At 47.6% G+C, this 20,393-nt stretch overlaps 1 protein-coding gene across 1 annotated transcript in view; it reads right to left on the reverse strand.

Moving 5' to 3' along the window:
- LOC149453081 (protein mono-ADP-ribosyltransferase PARP12-like) overlaps positions 1 to 20,393 on the reverse strand; it is a 100,522-nt gene that overhangs the window by 58,681 nt on the left and 21,448 nt on the right. The window contains exon 7 of the mRNA XM_089688714.1: positions 7,313 to 7,433. Within this exon, the coding sequence (XP_089544840.1) occupies positions 7,313 to 7,433 (121 nt within the window). The remainder of the gene's footprint in view (positions 1 to 7,312; positions 7,434 to 20,393) is intronic.

Here is a 20,393-nt window from a genome sequence, read left to right on the forward strand (position 1 = left end):
AGGTACAGAAAGAAGAACTATGCTTTCCGTAATAAAATCATCTTCATGCATGACAATGCACCATCTCATGCTGCAAATAATACCTCTGCATCAATGGCTGTTATGGGGATAAAAGGAGAGAAAGTCATGGTGTGGGCTCCATCCTCCCCTGACCTCAATCCTATTGAGAACCTTTGGAGGATCTATGAGGGTGGGAGGCAGTTTACATCCAAACAGCAGCTCTGGGAGGCTATTCTGACATGTTGCAAACAAATTCAAGCAGAAACTGTCCAAAAACTCACAAGTTCAATGGATGCAAGACTTGTGAAGCTGCTATCAAATAAGGGGCCCTATGTTAAAATGTAACGTGACCTGTTAAAATGTTTAAAAAGTTAAAATGTTGTTAAAAGTTTGATTGAAATAGCTTTTGATTTCAGTAAATATGCTGCAAACAGAACAAATGACAATTTTCAGTTCTTTACAACCTATAAAGTGTTTTGAAACTTACTGTGCGTAATAATTTGGAACAGTGCATTGTAAGTGTTTTATGTTTAAAAAAAATACTGTTATCATTAGGAGGTTTGTTCAATAAAATTTGAATTGTACTCTTAATAGTTGATAACATGAGAGTTATGCTGACTGTTATTTACATCACTTATTTAGGTAAATGAGAAAAATGTAATTTGCATAATAATTTGGAACACAGTGTGTATATGTATATATATATATATATATATATATATATATATATATAATCTATAGACATAAGGTGTTAATTGTGCAATACATAACATTAATTATGGGGTATTTAAGCACTACACAATAAGCATAGTGGATGCATGTTATTCTGCATAACAAACACGAAGATTACTGCACAGAAATACATGACATGCCATGACATACTGTCCTGTTTACACACCAAAACTTTTGACCTTTCTCCCGGATAAGAAAATTTGTTCCCTAAGAAACTTCCAGGTCATCGCACATGCGCATTAATTTGTCGTTTAGACAATTGGGGGATATTGCCATGAATGGGAAGAAATTCGGTCGTTTTCTAAAAATTTTTCAGCTCCAACGACATTCGAGAAGACAAAAAAATACGAAAATCCGCAGACAAAATTGCCCATACACGAACAGATTATCCGCGGACTTTAAAGTCGTCTGAAAAATCGCAGGATTTTTTGCATGTCTATGGCCGCTGTGACAGTGTGGCGATCTGTCACCCTGGATTCTCAACAAGGCAGGTTGAGGGGCTCCAGGGTAAAGGTTTGATACGGAGGAAAGTGGATTTTCAGTTTCCTCCTTTGTTTGTAAGGTCTGTTTTGGGATCTGGAGCCTGGAGATTTCAAAGAGATCTGGGAGAGATGAAATCTCCAATCCTGGGACCAGGTTTTGGGAATGGCCAGGAGACTGATTGCACAGGTGTGTGCAGGCCTTTTCAGAGAGTCAGGATCAGAGTTCTGGACTCCACCCCGGCAGATAGGAGTCAGGAGGGCTCCACTTGGAAGACGGGAGGTCACTGCCTGGAAGTCAGGTGGGCTCCACCTAGGAGAGGTGGAAGCCAAAAGCAGCAAGGGGCTGCTAGAGTCTAGCTGTGTGCTAGTGGCCAGCTGTGTGCACGAGCCATAAGTCTTGAAGAAGTCTGTAGGAGACAGACAGCAAGCTGAGTATAAGCCAGGAGGCTGAACCGTTGTTTTGTGGATGATCAATACCCCTGTGTGGGAAACTTCTGTTTTGCACTTTCATTTAAATAAAAGTGGGCTAAAAAAGGCCTTAAAAATAAAGCGAGTAGCTGTGTGCGTTTAAAAGCTCTACCACTTTGAAGCGAGTTCCCACATATGGTGGAAGATGCAGGCAGAATTGAAGATCCCAGCGATTGAAGTAAGTTCATCAGTTATATGAACTGTTTGGTGCATAAGTCTGCACTATCTGTGTGTGCAGGTGAGGAGAACCTGCTAAAGAAAAGGACTTTGCCTTAAAGAGACAGTGTTCCATGTTGTTGCTGAACTGTGTAACGCACTGCTGTGTGCATGACTGCAAAGATGGGGCGGTCAAAACAGAAAAAGGAAGCAATGTTTGCTGAAGTGAGAGATAGAGCCCTGTGGCTAGGGGGTTATATACCGCATGCCCCAGCCAAGCCGGGAAATTTAGAGGTGGGTGAGTCTGCTGTGGACTGGTGCAAGCGGCACCTGGCAGCATTGAACCAACCTAAAGAGGAAAGCAAGCCAACCTTCAGTACAAGGAGAGAGCTTCAGGATGTCCGTACCTGGGAGAGGGGTGTTGTTGCCCCTGGCAACGCTGCTGCAGTTAAACCAGTAGCTGTTAAACCTGTTGTGAAAAATGTGAATGTGTCACGGCTTGAGAGTTGGTCCAGCAGAGAGAAGCCTATGCTATGTGCAAGGAGAGGAGCTGACCAGAGGCCAGGACCAAGAGTGAAGGCCCATAGCAACACAGAGGAGGCCAGTCGGGCTGTCTGTGTACGGGGGGCCATGTCGTACAAGGATCATGGCAAGTGGTATCAAGAGGAGCCAATACAGCGTGTTGGAAAGAGCCAGCAAAGTTCTGCTTGGAGAGTGCAATCTCCCATGGCGACCGGAGAAAAAGTTGTGCTTGGAAGGAGGAGCTGCATTGAAGATGTGGCTCAGTGTCCCAACAAAGATAAGAGTGGAAATGTACCATGCCTGGAATGTGGTCAGTGGGGGCATGGGATCTTTTCCTGTCCCAGACTCTGGAATACTGCTGATACTGGGCAAATGTCTACAACATCAAGCCCAGATTCTTGTTTGAAAATGTTGGCGGCCGCCTCTGGCAACAGGGAGGAAGTTCCTGTTGGGCCTGCAGGGGGTTCCAGAGAGTCCATGGAGCCTATGAGGGCGTCTGTTACTTCACCTTGGGGCAAAGGAAAAGTTGCCAAGGAAAGTGCAGTTGAGGATGCGTTTATGAGACGACGCACTCAAATGAAGATGGCGACACCTACTACTGTGGTGGGTAAGACTGTGTGTGATAAAACTATGGCTGGGACTGTCATGTTGAGAAGGACTGGTTATGAGACTGTCCATTCTGATGTAGGAGTGACCCCAGTTAGTTGGGCCACTGAATGTGCTTTTGAGAGTGGCTTTTCCCTGTGCAGTGCCTTGTACAGTGGGGAGGTAGGAATTAAAGTAAAACCTGTGCATGGTTCTCAAAAAGCAAGTGATGTCACTAATGTGTGCCAGTCACAGGTTGGTAGAGGGATAGTACAGCCCACAAGAGCTACAAATGCTGATAATGTTGTTGATGTGAAATGTTCTGTTGGGAAAACCCTGAGCTCTTGCAGTGCAAAAGCTGTAATTAAAGATGGGTCATTTCCCGTAGCAACTGGTGCTAAGATAGCACAGGTGTCCTTAGACATCTCCAGGGGTCTCCGTGTATTGGAGCCGGAGGTTGCCCTGGACAACTGCGATGTCACTCTGGTGGAGCAGAATGGAACTGCACCTTGTAATAGGAGTGTGTTGGTGCAGTCTAACAATACGGAAAGTGTTCAGGTGAACAGCGGGTTAATGCAGCCTGGCAAAAATGCAAATGTGTGTGTAATTCAGGAAGTATCACCAGAGCAAAGTGGTGGATGTGAGGTATTGCAACCTGCAGTGGGAAAACAGGTGTTACCCAAGTCTGACGTGATCCAGAGTGATTTGTGCAACTAAGCCCGTCTATTCTTATATGTCTCCTTGGGCGGATGGATCGGTGCTGAGGAGCACTGGCGAATTGTGCACATATACAATGGATTGGGATAGTTGAGATAAAAAGCTAATCTCGTTGATGGATGAGGCTTTTATGCAAAAAAATAAGGTGGACTCTGTTTCTGCTGTGCCAGCAGGAGGGTCTATAGAACAGCCTATAGATAAGGGAGTGCATACAGCAGAGACTTTGCCTGTGACCCACAAAAGTGATGTTGGCATGGAGTGTCAAAATGATGTTGTCACTGGGAATGATCAGGGGCAGCTTGTGGATGCTGAGTCTGAGATGTTGAGAGTAAGCCCAGCACATGGCAGCGCTCTGGTGGAGCACCAGGCTGTGGTTATCTCCAACTTGGAGGAGGTCCCTTTAAAAATGTCAATTTCTCAAGTCTCAGCAGGTGAGTCTCTCAGCAGGTGAGTCTCTCAGCGTTCCCAGTGCCCTAAATATGGTCAGGAAGGTCTTAGGTTTAGAGTCAAGTGGTTGGGTTGTAACCAAAGTATTAAATGAGATGCTTGAACTTTGGAATGTACAACCAATGTATATTGAGGTGTCTCCTCCACAGTCGGATGGTCTGGTACTGCGGAGTACCACTAGGTGGAGCACCAAATGGCTGGCTGTACATATCAAACGGGAACAAGAAAGTGGTTTATTTCTGAATTTGTTGATGGTGTTAACAGTGGTATCAGGGTATGCTGCTGGATTACCTGTAAATGTGATAGATGAAAAATGAGTCAAAGCTTTCACCTTCTAACAGCCAGGTGGGAAGCATTTCTGCTGCTACGGTCCAGGATGGTGCTGGTCAGTTGTCAGTGAAGGGCGTGTTGACTGCACCAGTGGACAAAACACATGAGATGGAAGGGCCGAGCATGGACCAGAGAACAGCAGAGATCCTGACCAGGGTTCAAACGGATGTGCATAAAGAAATCAGGATCATTGGGCCAAAAAGAGGTTTATGTAGCAGGTCTGATAAGACACCTGAAATACAGGGACAAATGGTATGTGAAAACTGGCAAAATAGATCAAAAGAGAGCTCATCTGTACAGGGTTTGGATACAGATCCAAGTGGTGTAGAAAAAGTTAAAATGGTGGGACAGCCAACTGCAGATTGCATGACACCAGGTGAAGTGGCATTTTGTGAGGTTCACGTGGGTGATGGCGGCCCTATGGTGTGTGTGCCCTCTGCAGACACTGTCCTAACAAATGCTGGAAAAGATATTGAAAGGTGTAATATTGACTGGAATATAACTGTTCATGGTAAACTGAATACTGTGGTAATGAGTCATGCAGGTTTGATAGCTAAAGGTACAAGAAATAAGGGGGGTGGTCCGGGTACAAATACAGTAGAAATAGTTCCCCTACAGCCTTGGGAAAGTAATACTGAGAGAGGTATTAGGAAACCTTGGAACCTGAAGCAAAAGGGCAGAAAGGTCAATAGAAAGGTCAGAGGGACCCCGTTAGGATTTCAAGAGAGAAAGTGTTTATGGAAGTGCACCCGGAAAAAGAGTAGGCAAGGTCTGAGTAGAGCCCATAGAGTGACAATGAGGCTTGGGGAGAGACACCAAAGGAATCATTGGGTAGAGTTCCCCTTTAGGAAAGGTATAGTCAGACCAGATTGGACCCCTGTAAGTGAAAGCTGGCACAGAGGTGCCAGAAGCTGTAAGTCGTGTGTTCTGCCCCTTACGGCGTCAAAACAAAGAGGGGGGATATGTGACAGTGTGGCGATCTGTCACCCTGGATTCTCAACAAGGCAGGTTGAGGGGCTCCAGGGTAAAGGTTTGATACGGAGGAAAGTGGATTTTCACTTTCCTCCTTTGTTTGTAAGGTCTGTTTTGGGATCTGGAGCCTGGAGATTTCAAAGAGATCTGGGAGGGATGAAATCTCCAATCCTGGGACCAGGTTTTGGGAATGGCCAGGAGACTGATTGCACAGGTGTGTGCAGGCCTTTTCAGAGAGTCAGGATCAGAGTTCTGGGCTCCACCTCGGCAGATAGGAGTCAGGAGGGCTCCACCCCGGCAGATAGGAGTCAGGAGGGCTCCACTTGGAAGACGGGAGGTCACTGCCTGGAAGTCAGGTGGGCTCCACCTAGGAGAGGTGGAAGCCAAAAGCAGCAAGGGGCTGCTAGAGTCTAGCTGTGTGCTAGTGGCCAGCTGTGTGCACGAGCCATAAGTCTTGAAGAAGTCTGCAGGAGACAGACAGCAAGCTGAGTATAAACCAGGAGGCTGAACCGTTGTTTTGTGGATGATTGATACCCCTGTGTGGGAAACTTCTGTTTTGAACTTTCATTTAAATAAAAGTGGGCTAAAAAAGGCCTTAAAAATAAAGCGAGTAGCTGTGTGCGTTTAAAAGCTCTACCACTTTGAAGCGAGTTCCCACACCGCCTTAAGCGAATGTCAACACAATGTACAGGATATTCTGTGAAAATGCAGTACAATTTGATGCACACTAAAATGTATGTCAACAGACATCAAAAATGTATGTCAACGGATGTCAGCGTGTGACTAAAATGGATGGAAATGTACATCCATTTTCTATACCTTTTAGGGCAAGTCAGAGTGAACTGTCCCTTAAAGAGTTGGTGATTTACTTGAACAACATGGGTGTCAGGGCAGGAGCTGGGAAATGGACAGGCAGGCCTAATATCAATGTAGCGCACAGGCTGGCGACAACCACCACCCACAGACCAAAGTCCCTCAGGGCGCGGAGTCTAAGTCCCAGGCTGCCCTTCACCAGGGCCCCTGATGGTGGGGATGGACTTGACGCAGCCAGGAACCAGGTCGCGGCCCCCGAGGCACCCCAGCTGCGGTAATGGCCACCGCCAATGGCGTGTAGCTAGTGGTAAAGACAATAGAGTAGTCAGACAGGCCGGGTCAACAACAACGAGACAAAAACCGTACAGGACAGCAGACGAGAATCACAGGTCACGAGCCGGGTTCAGCAACGGAGGGTCAGATCAAAGGAGAACACAAAGAATGGGCAGGTCACAAGCCGAGTCAGATTACAGGAGAGTCACGAGAGTCAGAACAGAGTAACAAAGACACAAGTGCAAAGAGCATGTGCGGAACACAGGCTTATATGTCATCAGCCACACCCCTCTGGGGGATGGACCTCAGAGACCTGAAGGCATAAAAGATTCCCACCATGCTCTGCAGAAATCCAAGATGGATGCCAGCACATGGAGTAACATAACCTCTGGTAAAAAGGTAGGACCTTGACAATGGGTGAAATCGGAGATCACTGGGCAGAGTGTCACCTAACAAAAACTCACAAAAAATAGAACTGTGCCGAGAGTGCGCCTGTGCACTCCAGGCACAGTTACCGGCGGCTAACGGAAAGCTCCCGATCTCTACTTGCGATCAGGAGCTTTCCAATCATGTGACCGTTGTGACAGCGGTCACATGATCACAAACCCCACCCCGCCTTCTGGCATATAAAACCCCTTAAAGGGCTGGGAGGCACTGGCGCAAAGGGGTTAGCAACCAGCTCTACATTATTAAATGTCACAAAAATGGAAAAACTCTGGACAACTCTCATATGAGCATTTATTATCCAGCGTTTTTCGGGCGTTTGTTTGGTGTTCTGGTGGTCCAACATATCTCATTAGGAAGCTGGTTCTCACCTTGGCAGTTAATAACATAGTGGTTATTGCCGGCAGTGAAGGAGATGATCCTGCTGGGGTCCAAGAGGTAGATCACCTCCAGGTCTGATGACACAACAGAGGTTCTCTCATTCTGCATGTTCTAGAATAACAAACCGATATGAGTCATTGTCATGTACTGCACATTTAATAACACCAAAATAAAATAGCCTGCTACTGGGACACTGTAGACAATTGTAGAATTTAGCAGTACTCTTATAAGATTAACCAATATTTTGCAAAATTATGGCTGTTATATTACTAATATACAAGTTCAGCTTTTAACAGTTCATCTCACTCACAATGGATCTTGCAAATCTCAGTTGTCCCTAGCATAATTTATATTGTTCATCTGAACATAGAAATAAAACAAGATCAGAGCCACCAGCAAGATGCAGACCCTTTCTTTTCAAGTAGCAGGCTATAGGGGTGCCTGGTCTTTCCCTAATGATGGGATGGGAGACATATGTTGATCTTACCATAGAGTTCTTGGAAAATATAACCAGTGAGTGATTCAGCTATGTAAGGAGGCTTGCATACATAAGATGGCCATAGATGAATTAACAATTTCGACCCATGTACAGCCACTGCCGCTCAATTCATCAATGGACTTCTATTGAATGGACTTGTTGGCTGCAGCTGCTCAAATGGCTCCAGTGCTGAACTGTGTATTCTTACAGTGGGGAAGTCCCCCTGCTGTCAGAATAAAATAGCACAGCGGGGAGGACTCCCCCATCTACCTTGATTGTGTGAAAGGGGGAAATGGTTCAGTTTTTTGATTACACCTCTAGTTCATTACCCCACTTATGCCACGTTAAAGGAAATCATGGCTCTCGCTATTCGCATTAACTAATGCCTACAGGGAGGGCCAGGACAAGGGAGGCAGAAGGGGAACCTGTCCTGAGTGCAGTGTTTCTATAAAGGGGGAGGGGATCTCAGCTTCAGCTTCTCCAACTATCTGAATGACAAGAGTGATGCTTCCATTACCACCAGTTAACCAGCTTGCATCTTTTCTTATGCAACACATTCAAACTGCACAGTATTTTATTAGACACTCTGACTGAGGCTCACAATTGGCAGAAACAGTTTATTTATATTTTTAAACTTTTTAGTATAGGTTTTTGTTTGTCCCAAGTATGTCTGAATCCATTTACTGCTCACTGACTCACTACCTCTGCTGGAAGGTTATTCCAGGCATCATTTAGACAAACTTCACTCTACAAACCTAAAAGTAAATATGAGACTGCAAAATAATACAATAATTCAAATAAAAATAAAATCTAAATAAACTACTAAATGCCCCACACACAAAATATAAAGTGACTAAATAAAAGTTCCATACTGTTAAAATAAAAGTGCCATACACAGTCTAATATAAATCTTTACAGCAATCTTGATGTGGAAAATAGCAATTCTTCAGTGTATATAAATGTGTGCAAAAACACTCTGGACAAAAGTGACCACCACCACTCACAGTGAAGATATCTCCTCACCTTATAACACAGGCTTCAGTAATGAAAAAGAGGTCAAGTGCTTTTCGTTAAAGAGAAGGGGGCCAGTAAGTGCCTTTGAGAAAGCCCAGGGGGGCATATCGTGTAAGGTTGGCAGTACAAAATGAGGTCAACACACTGGGTGAGGAGCAAGCGCTATCTTGCCAATTGTCTAATCTGCCACTGTCAGAGAATACTGTGCTTGTTACCACATATGTGATGTGTTTTTTTTATCCTGTGAGTGTTATTTTAGCTTTCATCTTTAAATTAATCAAGCAGTTTACACTAAGAAGAGCCCTTTTTTTTATTTACATGTTCGGTACAAACTGGGAACTGGAGAGCCAGAAACTATATCTGCATGCTGACCAGCTGGCTGGACTAAAAATTGCTTATTGACCTCCTTTTCATTAATGAGGTCTGTGTTATAAGGTGAGGAGACCTCTTCACTGTGAGCGGTTGTAGTCACTTTTGTCGAGGGTGTTTTTGCACAAGTTTGTATACACTGAAGAATTGCTGAAATTCAAGGGCGCGGGCTATATTCCTTATCAAGATTGTTTAAAGGAGAAGTATAGCCAAGGCTCTTTTGCAGCTTGTTCTGCACTCCTGTGACCCGTTTTCAGCTGACAGCTGACATGTGTATTTGTGTATATGTATTTCACATGTGAGGCATTTGGGACTTTAGGATTTATTTTTATTTGCATTATTGTATTATTTTGCTGTCTCATCCCTCCGTCCAGCCGTGTCCTCACCACGGCTGGTTTCACCGGCTATCTTCTCTCTCCAGCACCGGCATCGTAAGTGTCGGCACCCAGCTGTAATATGTACAGCCTTTCTTCTGGACTGTACATATTAAGTTCCTGAAGTGTCTCACTCATATATTCCTCAGACCTTTCACCATAAATATTTTTTGTGAGGTCTGCAGAACTTGACACTATATGGAAAATTTGCTAAAACTGGAGCACTCAGAATCTGGTGTAGCTGTGCATGGTAGCCAATCAGCTTCTAACTTCAGCTTGTTCAATCAACTGCTTTAGGACCGCCCCTGTGTGCAAAATCACGTGTGTGTGTGTATGTATGTATATATATATATATATATATATATATATATATGTGTGATTCTGCATTTCCAGGTATAGTAAGGGGCGATCATGGCCCCAGGTGTCAATCATCGGGTCACGGCTGGTGATTACCCACTGGCACGGTGATTATCGGCGATCACCAACGGGGAGGAGGGCTGCATTGTTTACTAACAGCCCTCCTCCCTGTCAGTGTGGGCACACTGCTCGGGACGGCTGAGCAGAGCCATCCCGATCAGTGTGCTTACAATGAAGCACACACTCCCCACCTCCTAGTAAAACACTCCCAGCACACAGTTATCCCTTTGATTGCCCCTCATTGTTAACCCATTCCTGCCCAGTGCCATTAGTACAGTGTCAGTGCTTTTTTGTAGCACTGATCACTGTATTGGTGTCACTGGGGATGTCTGTGACACCAAGTCAGTTCCCCCCAGTGTCAGAATGCCCGCCACAGTCCCGCTATAAGTCGCTGATCGCCGCCATAAGGCGCTGATCGCCGTCATTATTAGTATAAAAAAAAATTCCAGTATCTGTACTGCCATTTGTAAATACTATAACTTTCACGTAAACCAATTGATTTATTGACGTATTGGGATGTTTTTTAGCAAAGACATGTCGCAGAATACATTTTGGCCGAAATGTATGACAAAATTTGATTTTTAAATCTTTTACTGGACATGTTTAATAGCAAAAAGTTCAAAATATTGTTCTTTTTCTCCAAATTGTCATCCTTTTTTTTTTTTCATCGCGCACAAAAAAAAACGCACAGGTGATCAAATACCACCGAAAGCTCAATTCGTGGGGGAAAAAATGAACGTCAATTTTATCTGGGTACAGCGTTGCATGACTGCGCAATTTTAAGTTAAATTAAGCTGTAACACAAACTGCTTCTTTAACTGCTTCCTGACCGCCCTATAGCAGAAATACTGCTACAGTGCAGGACGGGTGCTCAAAATCACACACACATATATATATATATATATATATATATATATATATATATATATATATATCCCATAGTTTTCACGCCCCTCCCAGATAGTGTCTGAATGGATCAATATCTTTGATCAGATCACCACTATACCAGCGTTCATATTGGTATAGTGTCCCCAAAAACACAGCGTTAGTGGGATCAGCCTGGCACTTGCCAGCACCTGCGTTTTTAGCCCCTATGATTACCCCCCCTTCTCCCCCAGCAAGTGCAGTGACAGTAGGTCACTGTCACTTGATACAATGCACACAAAACTGCAGTGTTCACAGAATCAGGCCTGATCTCTATTAGCACTTGCCAGTAAATTTTGATGACTCTCATATGCAGCAGAGTGCCAGTACTAGTGCCACGCTACCTTTTGGTGAACTGGCGAGCACTAGCGGCCTAGTACATCCTGGTCTTTCACATACCAGCACTGTAGTATCACTTGGTGATGTGGCGAGTCCCATAAGTGCAGTACAAGCTGGTGCAGTGGTGAGCACAAGTATTGTCACGCAGCAACCAAGAATTTGCACACATGCCCGTAGAGCCCCTAGTATCCTTCCGGATGTGCTTGCAAATCCCGATTGGCAGCCCACAAATTCTGCAGCACCCGTACTTCCCCCATTCACTGCCCAACCCGGAATTCATGTGGAAACATCAAATTTAACTATTCCTCTTGATTTTTTGGAGCTGTTTTTCACAGAATATCTGTATGCATTGATTGTGGATCAAAGCAATTTACCGTATTTTTCGCACCATAAGACGCACTTTTTTCCCCAAAAAAAAGGGGGGGAAATGTCAGTGCGTCTTATGGAGAGAATATAAAGAGGCCGGTCCGGTATTTCTGCCGCCACCATGTCAGAATATCGAGCCGGCCGCTCAGCTCTTCTCTCCTGCAGGACCTTACCTGTTCCTCGCTCCAGCGCTGTAGTCTTCCCACGCCGGCTTCTGTGACAGCCAGGTGCCCACTGCGCATGCGCGAGAAGCGCTGCACTTTGTGAATAGTCTGGTGTCTTCTGGGACACGACAGGTCCCAGAATGCGCCGGGCCATTCACAAAGCACAGCGCTTCGCGCGCGTGCGCAGTGGGCACCCGGCTGTCACAGAAGCCGGCACGGGAAGAAGAGGGAAGGACAACTTCACGGAAGTGGGAGCGGGTACCTGTCAAATTCAGGTACCCGCCCCCCCTCCCTCCCCAAAGGTCCGCAGTCTCTGGTCATCCCCTGCACTATCTGCAGTCTCTGGTCATCTGTCAAGAATGGACTGGCCAGCAATGGTGGGACTCACCTGCCTTTTGATCTGCAGTACCAGGGCTGGCCAGCGGGTGCTCCCAGCAATCAGAGACTCAACCTTTCAGCCAGCTAACACCTGGAACTGATGATACTGGTGTATTTAAGGGATGGCCAGACTTGCAGACTCTGCCTTGGTGTTGTGTTCTCTTGGGCCCTGTATCCTGTTCCTGCTCTCTGTTCCTGTCTGATTCTCTGCTGACCCTGCTCTGATCCCTGGCTTGTCTGACCATCCCTCTGCCTGACCCTCTGTACTACGCTGCTTGCTACCTGTTCTGATCCCTGGCTTGTGACCCCGACCATCCCTCTGCCTTACCCTCTGTACTACGCTGCTTGCTACCTGCTGAACCTGGCCTGTGACCCCGACCAATCTCCGCTTGCTCCCCCTGAACCTACCGGCCCTATTGATATTGACCGGGCCTGCCTGACGACGCTTGCTTGTATGTACTGTTATCTGTGGGTGGTTGGTTTGGTTTGGTTTGGTTGCACTGTATTATGTTTTAGTATTGCACTGCGTTTATGTTTGTATTGTTAGTGTTAATAAATTATATTGTTTATAACATATCTGAGGTCTGCGTTTCCCTGCGTCAGCCACACACCTCTGGTCTCCGCCCGGGAGCCCTGACATTACACCAAGGCCAATCCTGACCAGAAGTGGCTGCACAGGGAAGCCATCTTGGCTTGTTGATGGGAAGGATGGATCTGGATGAGGTTGAGTATTTATCTCTGCTAGTGCTTGATGACAGAGAGTATGCTTATCAAACTCTGAAGGAGTATCCCCGGGATGAACTGCTAGAATGTATACGGCTCGCTCATGTTCTAGTAGATCAGGGCACAGATTTCTCTATGGTGCAGCCATTGATTCAGGTTTGTGTTGAGTTGGTTTCATCTGGTTCCCCCGAATGCAGGGATGAATTTTTGCCACCATTTAGTGCAGACCAGGTAGAGTCCCTGGTATGGTTATTAGAGGATGATGTGGGTTACTTTCTGGAGCGTTATTCCACATGTTCACCACAGACACTAAGAGATTGTATAAACGCAGTGCAGTCATTGACCAGACAGGCTTTGTGTAAGCTCAGCTTTGTTCAACCCCTACTGCAGACATGGACAGACTTGTTGCACCCAGCCTCAGTCAGCTTACAAAGACCCAGTCCTGCTTCTAACTCTACTCCTGTATTCCCAACAGCTCCTCCAGTTACAGCCCAGTATACTTGGCTATCTACCGCATGTCAGTACCCTGTTCCCACTCGCTGCACCTATCCTGCCTTTAACCCTGTAAAAAAGCCCTCTGTAGCAACTGCTCCCCCTTCTGTTCCATCCTCCAGTTCTTCTCTGTCTCCAGCTGCTCCATTCGTTTGCAGACCTGCGTTTACTTGCAGTGCTCCAGTAGTTAAAACCAAAAAAAAACGAAAATTCTTTCCAACCAATACCATCCTGCCAGTATCCAAACCGGTGAACCTGCCTTCCGTGACTCGGCCTGAAGCCTCTACTCGGCCTGAAGCCTCTACTCGGCCGGATGCCTCTCTTCGGCCTGAAGCCTCTCTTCGGCCTGAAGCCTCTACTCGGCCTGAAGCCTCTACTCGGCCTGAAGCCTCTACTCGGCCTGAAGCCTCTACTCGGCCTGAAGCCTCTACTCGGCCTGAAGCCTCTACTCGGCCTGAAGCCTCTACTCGGCCTGAAGCCTCTACTCGGCCTGAAGCCTCTACTCAGCCGGACGCCGGCATTCAGCCTGATGCCTCTACCCAGCATGATGAACTGATCCAGCCTGACGATCCTATTAGGCCAGTTGACTCGATGCCCGCTGTTGATCCAGATGATCCGGTACCTGATCCGGTGCCCGCTGTCGTGCCAATTGACTCAGAGCCCGCTGTCGTACCTGGTGACTCGGTGCCCACTGCCTTGCCAGATGACGCGGTGCCCGCTGGCGAGCCAAATGACCTGATGCCTGGTGACCCAGTGCCCGCTGTCATACCTGGTGACCTGATGCCCGCTGTCGAGCAAGACGATCCAATGCCTGGTGACCCGATGCCCGCTGTCCAGTCAGACGATCCAATGTCTGACCCAGTGCCCGCGGTCATACCAGTTGACTCGGAGCCCACTGCCTTGCCAGATGACGCGGTGCCCGCTGTCGAGCCAAATGACCTAATGCCTGGTGACCCAGTGCCCGCTGTCATAACTGGTGACCCGATGCCCGCTGTCGAGCCAGACAATCCGGTACCTGATGACCCGGTGCCCACTGTCGTGCCTGTTGACTCGGAGCCCACTGCCTTGCCAGATGACGCGGTGCCCGCTGTCGAGCCAAATGACCTGATGCCTGGTGACCCGATGCCCGCTGTCCGGCCAGACGATTCAATGTCTGCCCCAGGGACCGCGGTCATGCCAGTTGACTCAGAGCCCACTGCCTTGCCAGATGACGCGGTGCTCGCTGTCGAGCCAAATGACTTGATGCCTGGTGACCCGTTGCCCGCTGTCCAGTCAGACGATCCAATGTCTGACCCAGCGCCCGCGGTCATACCAGTTGACTCGGAGCCCACTGCCTTGCCAGATGACGCGGTGCCCGCGGTCGAGCCAAATGACCTGATGCCTGGTGACCCGATGCCCGCTGTCCAGCCAGACGATCCAATGTCTGACCCAGTGCCAGCGGTCATGCCAGTTGACTCGGAGCCCACTGTCGTGCCTGGTGACTCGGCGCCCGCCGCTCCGCCTGAGGGCCCGAGACCTGTCGCTCCACCTGGGGGTCCGGCGCCCGCCGCTCCGCCTGAGGGCCCGAGACCTGTCGCTCCGCCTGGGGGTCCGGCGCCCGCCGCCCCGCCTGAGGGCCCGATGCCTGTCGCTCCGCCTGGGGGTCCGATGCCTGTCGCCCCGCCTGGGGGCCCGATGCCTGTCGCCCCGCCTGGGGGCCCGGTGCCTGTCGCCCCGGCCGGGGGCCCGGTGCCTGCTTCTCCGCCTGGTGGCCCACTGCCTGCTGCTTCGCCTGGTAATCCGATGTGCCTCTGCCCGGAGTCCTACCCGATGTGCCTCTGCCCGGAGTCCTGTCCGATGTGCCTCTGCCCGATGTGCCTCTGCCCGATGTGCCTCTGCCCGATGTGCCTCTGCCCGGAGTCCTGCCCGATGTGCCTCTGCCCGGAGTCCTGCCCGATGTGCCTCTGCCCGGAGTCCTGCCCGATGTGCCTCTGCCCGGAGTCCAGCCCGATGTGCCTCTGCCCGGTGTGCCTCTGCCCGGTGTGCCTCTGCCTGGAGTCCAGCCCGGTGTGCCGCTGCCCGGAGTCCTGCCCGGTGTGCCAGTCTTTGATATCCCGCCAGTTACCAGACCCGGGCGGTGGAACATTTTACCCAGCTAGGACTGTTTGGAGCGTCCTGAGGCCGCTCCTTGAGGGGGGGGGGGTACTGTCAGGAATGGACTGGCCAGCAATGGTGGGACTCACCTGCCTTTTGATCTGCAGTACCAGGGCTGGCCAGCGGGTGCTCCCAGCAATCAGAGACTCAACCTTTCAGCCAGCTAACACCTGGAACTGATGATACTGGTGTATTTAAGGGATGGCCAGACTTGCAGACTCTGCCTTGGTGTTGTGTTCTCTTGGGCCCTGTATCCTGTTCCTGCTCTCTGTTCCTGTCTGATTCTCTGCTGACCCTGCTCTGATCCCTGGCTTGTCTGACCATCCCTCTGCCTGACCCTCTGTACTACGCTGCTTGCTACCTGTTCTGATCCCTGGCTTGTGACCCCGACCATCCCTCTGCCTTACCCTCTGTACTACGCTGCTTGCTACCTGCTGAACCTGGCCTGTGACCCCGACCAATCTCCGCTTGCTCCCCCTGTACCTACCTGCCCTATTGATATTGACCCGGCCTGCCTGACGACGCTTGCTTGTATGTACTGTTATCTGTGGGTGGTTGGTTTGGTTTGGTTGCACTGTATTATGTTTTAGTATTGCACTGCGTTTATGTTTGTATTGTTAGTGTTAATAAATTATATTGTTTATAACATATCTGAGGTCTGCGTTTCCCTGCGTCAGCCACACACCTCTGGTCTCCGCCCGGGAGCCCTGACATCATCTGTACTATGTCCCTGGTATTTTCCCTGTACTATGTCCGCAGTCTCTGGTCATTCCCTGTACTATGTCCGCAGTCTCTGGTCATTCCCTGTACTGTGTCCGCAGTCTCTGGTCATCTGTACTTTGTCCGCAGTCTCTGGTCATCTGTACTATGTCCGCAGTCTCTGGTCATCTCCTGTACTATGTCTGCAGTCTCTGGTCATCTGCTGTACTATGTCTGCAGTCTCTGGTCCATCTCCTGTACTATGTCTGCAGTCTCTGGTCATTTCCTGTACTGTGTTCGCAGTCTCTGGTCATCTCCTATACTATGTCCGCAGTCTCTGGTCATCTCCGGTACTGTGTCCACAGTCTCTGGTCATCTCCTGTACTGTGTCCGCAGTCTCTGGTCCACCTCCTGTACTGTGTCCGCAGTCTCTGGTCCACCTCCTGTACTGTGTCCGCAGTCTCTGGTCATCGCCTGTACTGTGTCCGCAGTCTCTGGTCATCGCCTGTACTGTGTCCGCAGTCTCTGGTCATCGCCTGTACTGTGTCCGCAGTCTCTGGTCATCGCCTGTACTGTGTCCGCAGTCTCTGGTCATCGCCTGTACTGTGTCCGCAGTCTCTGGTCATCTCCTGTACTGTGTCCGCAGTCTCTGGTCATCTCCTGTACTGTGTCCGCAGTCTCTGGTCATCTCCTGTACTGTGTCCGCAATCTCTGGTCATCTCCTGTACTGTGTCCGCAGTCTCTGGTCATCTCCTGTACTGTGTCCGCAGTCTCTGGTCATCTCCTGTACTGTGTCCGCAGTCTCTGGTCCATCTCCTGTACTGTGTCCGCAGTCTCTGGTCCATCTCCTGTACTGTGTCCCCAGTCTCTGGTCCATCTCCTGTACTGTGTCCCCAGTCTCTGGTCCATCTCCTGTACTGTGTCCCCAGTCTCTGGTCCATCTCCTGTACTGTGTCCCCAGTCTCTGGTCCATCTCCTGTACTGTGTCCCCAGTCTCTGGTCCATCTCCTGTACTGTGTCCCCAGTCTCTGGTCCATCTCCTGTACTGTGTCCCCAGTCTCTGGTCCATCTCCTGTACTGTGTCCCCAGTCTCTGGTCCATCTCCTGTACTGTGTCCCCAGTCTCTGGTCCATCTCCTGTACTGTGTCCCCAGTCTCTGGTCCCTCTCCTGTACTGTGTCCCCAGTCTCTGGTCCATCTCCTGTACTGTGTCCCCAGTCTCTGGTCCATCTCCTGTACTGTGTCCCCAGTCTCTGGTCCATCTCCTGTACTGTGTCCCCAGTCTCTGGTCCATCTCCTGTACTGTGTCCCCAGTCTCTGGTCCATCTCCTGTACTGTGTCCCCAGTCTCTGGTCCATCTCCTGTACTGTGTCCCCAGTCTCTGGTCCATCTCCTGTACTGTGTCCTCAGTCTCTGGTCAATTCCTGTACTATGGCTGCAGTCCATTGGTTCAGAATATTTTTTTGCTTGTTTTCCGCCTCTAAAATCTAGGTGCGTCTTATGGTCAGGTGCGTCTTATGGAGCACGAAATACGGTATATGCACAACAATTTATCGTTGCCAACCCAAATTAAAACTTTGCCAGACCATTCGCATGGAGACCCATTATGGTTTCCGAATTTCAATTTTTTTTGGGCCTAACCCTCAACATGGGCATTACTAAAATAAATGAATTGCGGTTGTATTGGTCCACAGACCCGATTCATCATATGCCCGTGTTCTCTGCTGCCATGGCCAGGCATAGATATGAGAGCATAATGTGTTTTATGCATTTGAACGACAATACACTCTGTCGTCCTTGAGGTGACCCTGAATTTGACCGGCTCCAGAAAATTCAGCCCGTCGTGAATCACCTTAACCAAAAAATTTCAGATGTCTATACTCCCCAGCAAAAAGTCTGCATTGATGAGTCCCTCGTTAATTTTTCTAGACGCCTTGCATTCAAACAATTCCTCCCCAGCAAGATATGGGGTGAAGATGTAGAAGACCTGTGAGAGGGCAACAGGCTATACATATAAATTTTGGATTTATGAGGGAAAAGATAGTCACGTGGAGCCCCCCAGATGCCCAGACTACATGGGGAGTAGTGGCAAGATAGTTTGGGACTTGGTGTCATCCTTTTTCCATATGGGGTACCACTTATAAGTGGACAATTTTCATTCAAGCGTGCCACTATTTAGACATTTGTACAATATTGGAATTGGCGCATGTGATACCGTGAGACTAAATGTGTGCCCACCATTAGAAGTGGGTGGATGCAGGGCTGTATATTCTAATGGTGGGCATACCACATACTTTATCTGGCAGCGATTTCTTCTCTTTTTTTCATTCAGCCCACAGGACCAGCGACGTACTGGTACATCACTGGATTTTGAAAGATTATACCAGGATGATGACACTGCTGCAGGCATCATCCTGGTATAGTTTTTTTCAGCCGGTGATCAGCTTTCATGTAAAAGCAATCCTAGTGGCTAATTAGCTGCAGGATTGCTTTTACAAGCAGCAGGAGAAGATGCCCCCTTTCCCCCCGCTGCCTTCTACAGCCTTCTCGGGCAGTCCCGTGCCATCGGGGGAACCTGAGAATGCAGTCGGTGTTTCTTCCAGCTGACCATAGAGCTGATTGGAGACTGGAATGGCACCAATCATCTCTATAGTCTAAGAAATCGGAAGCTACGAGCATTTCATCACTTAAGTTTCTCAGGATATAAACAGCGCCATTTGTAAATTGGGAAAGCATCTAATCACACCGATCTTGGTGAGATTAGATAATGTAAGGGCAGAGGAGATATCTAGAGTCTGATAGACCCCAGATTTCGCAAAAAAGAATATATGACAATGCCCATTGAAGTTATAGGGAGATATTTGAATTCCCTGTGATAGCATTAAAAGTGCTAAAAAAAAAAAAAGAAAAGAAAGGGACAGCGTAAAAATATTTAAAAAATTAAAATAACAAAAAAAAAAAAGCACCCTTGTTCCCCCGTGCACGCCCCCAACCCCCAAAACTACCTCTTTTTGGAAAGTAGACACCCCAAACTATTTGCTGAGAGGCATGTTGAATCAATAGAAGAATTTATTTTTTTTACCACAAGTTTTTTTTTTTTTTTTTACACAAAATTGTCACTTAAATAATTTACTGCTCACACATGCCATGGGTATATGTAGAATTACTCCCCAAAATACATTCTGCTACTTCTCCCGAGTATGGGGGTACCACATGTGAGAGACGTTTTGGCAGTCTAGCCAAGTACAGGACCCCAAAATCCAATAAGCACCTTTAGGCTTTTAAAGGGCTTTTTTTTCTCATTACACTTCCTGACTACCTATCACAGTTTCGGAGCCCCTGAAATGCCAGGATAGCACCAACCCCCCCTCCCCCCATATGACCCATTTTTGGAAAGTAGACACCCCAAGGAATGTAATAAGAAGCATGGTGAGTATTTTGCAGATCTCGTTTGTTGCCACAAGTTTTTGGAAATTGAAGAAAGAAAACAAAAACATATTTTCTTTTTTTTAAATTATGTTTAAAAACCTTGTGAGAAAAAATCAGATCTGCAAAATACTCACCATGCCTCTTTTTAAATTCCTTGGGGTGTCTACTTTCCAAAAAGGGGTCATTTGGGAGGGGGGGGGGTAGTGCTATCCTGGCATTTTAGGGCCTCCAGAACTGATGGGTAGTGAGGAATTGAAATGAGGAAGTTACGCACCTTCAGGCTTTCAAAGTGGTCATTGGATTTGTGAAAAAAAAAAAAAAATCTTCCATGGACTCAATATGCCTCTCAGCAGATAGCTTAGGGTGTCTACTTTCCGAAAAGGGGTCATTTTGGGGTATTTCTACTGTCCTGGTATTTTAGCACCTCAAGAAATGTGATGGGCAGTCATGAAGTAAAAGCTGTGTAAATTCCATTATCTGTACCATAGTTTGTAGATGCTATAACTTTCACAAAAAGCAATCAATATACACTTTTTTTTAACCAAAAACATATAGCAGAATACATTTCGGCCTAAATTTATGACAAAAGTTTAGTTTTTTTGGATATTTTTTATGACAGAAATGAGAAAATATAGTTTTTAAAAGAAAAAAAAATGTTTTAAACCTTTTTTGTTTATAGCGTCAAAAAATAAAAAACGCGCAGGTAATCAAATACTATCAAAAGAAAGCTCTATTTGTAGGAAAAAAGGGCATAAATGTCATTTGGGTGCAGC

Source organism: Staurois parvus, unplaced genomic scaffold (assembly GCF_062004578.1).
Source record: "Staurois parvus isolate SC_StPar_1 unplaced genomic scaffold, SC_StPar_1.0 ptg000452l, whole genome shotgun sequence".
NCBI lineage: Eukaryota > Metazoa > Chordata > Amphibia > Anura > Ranidae > Staurois > Staurois parvus.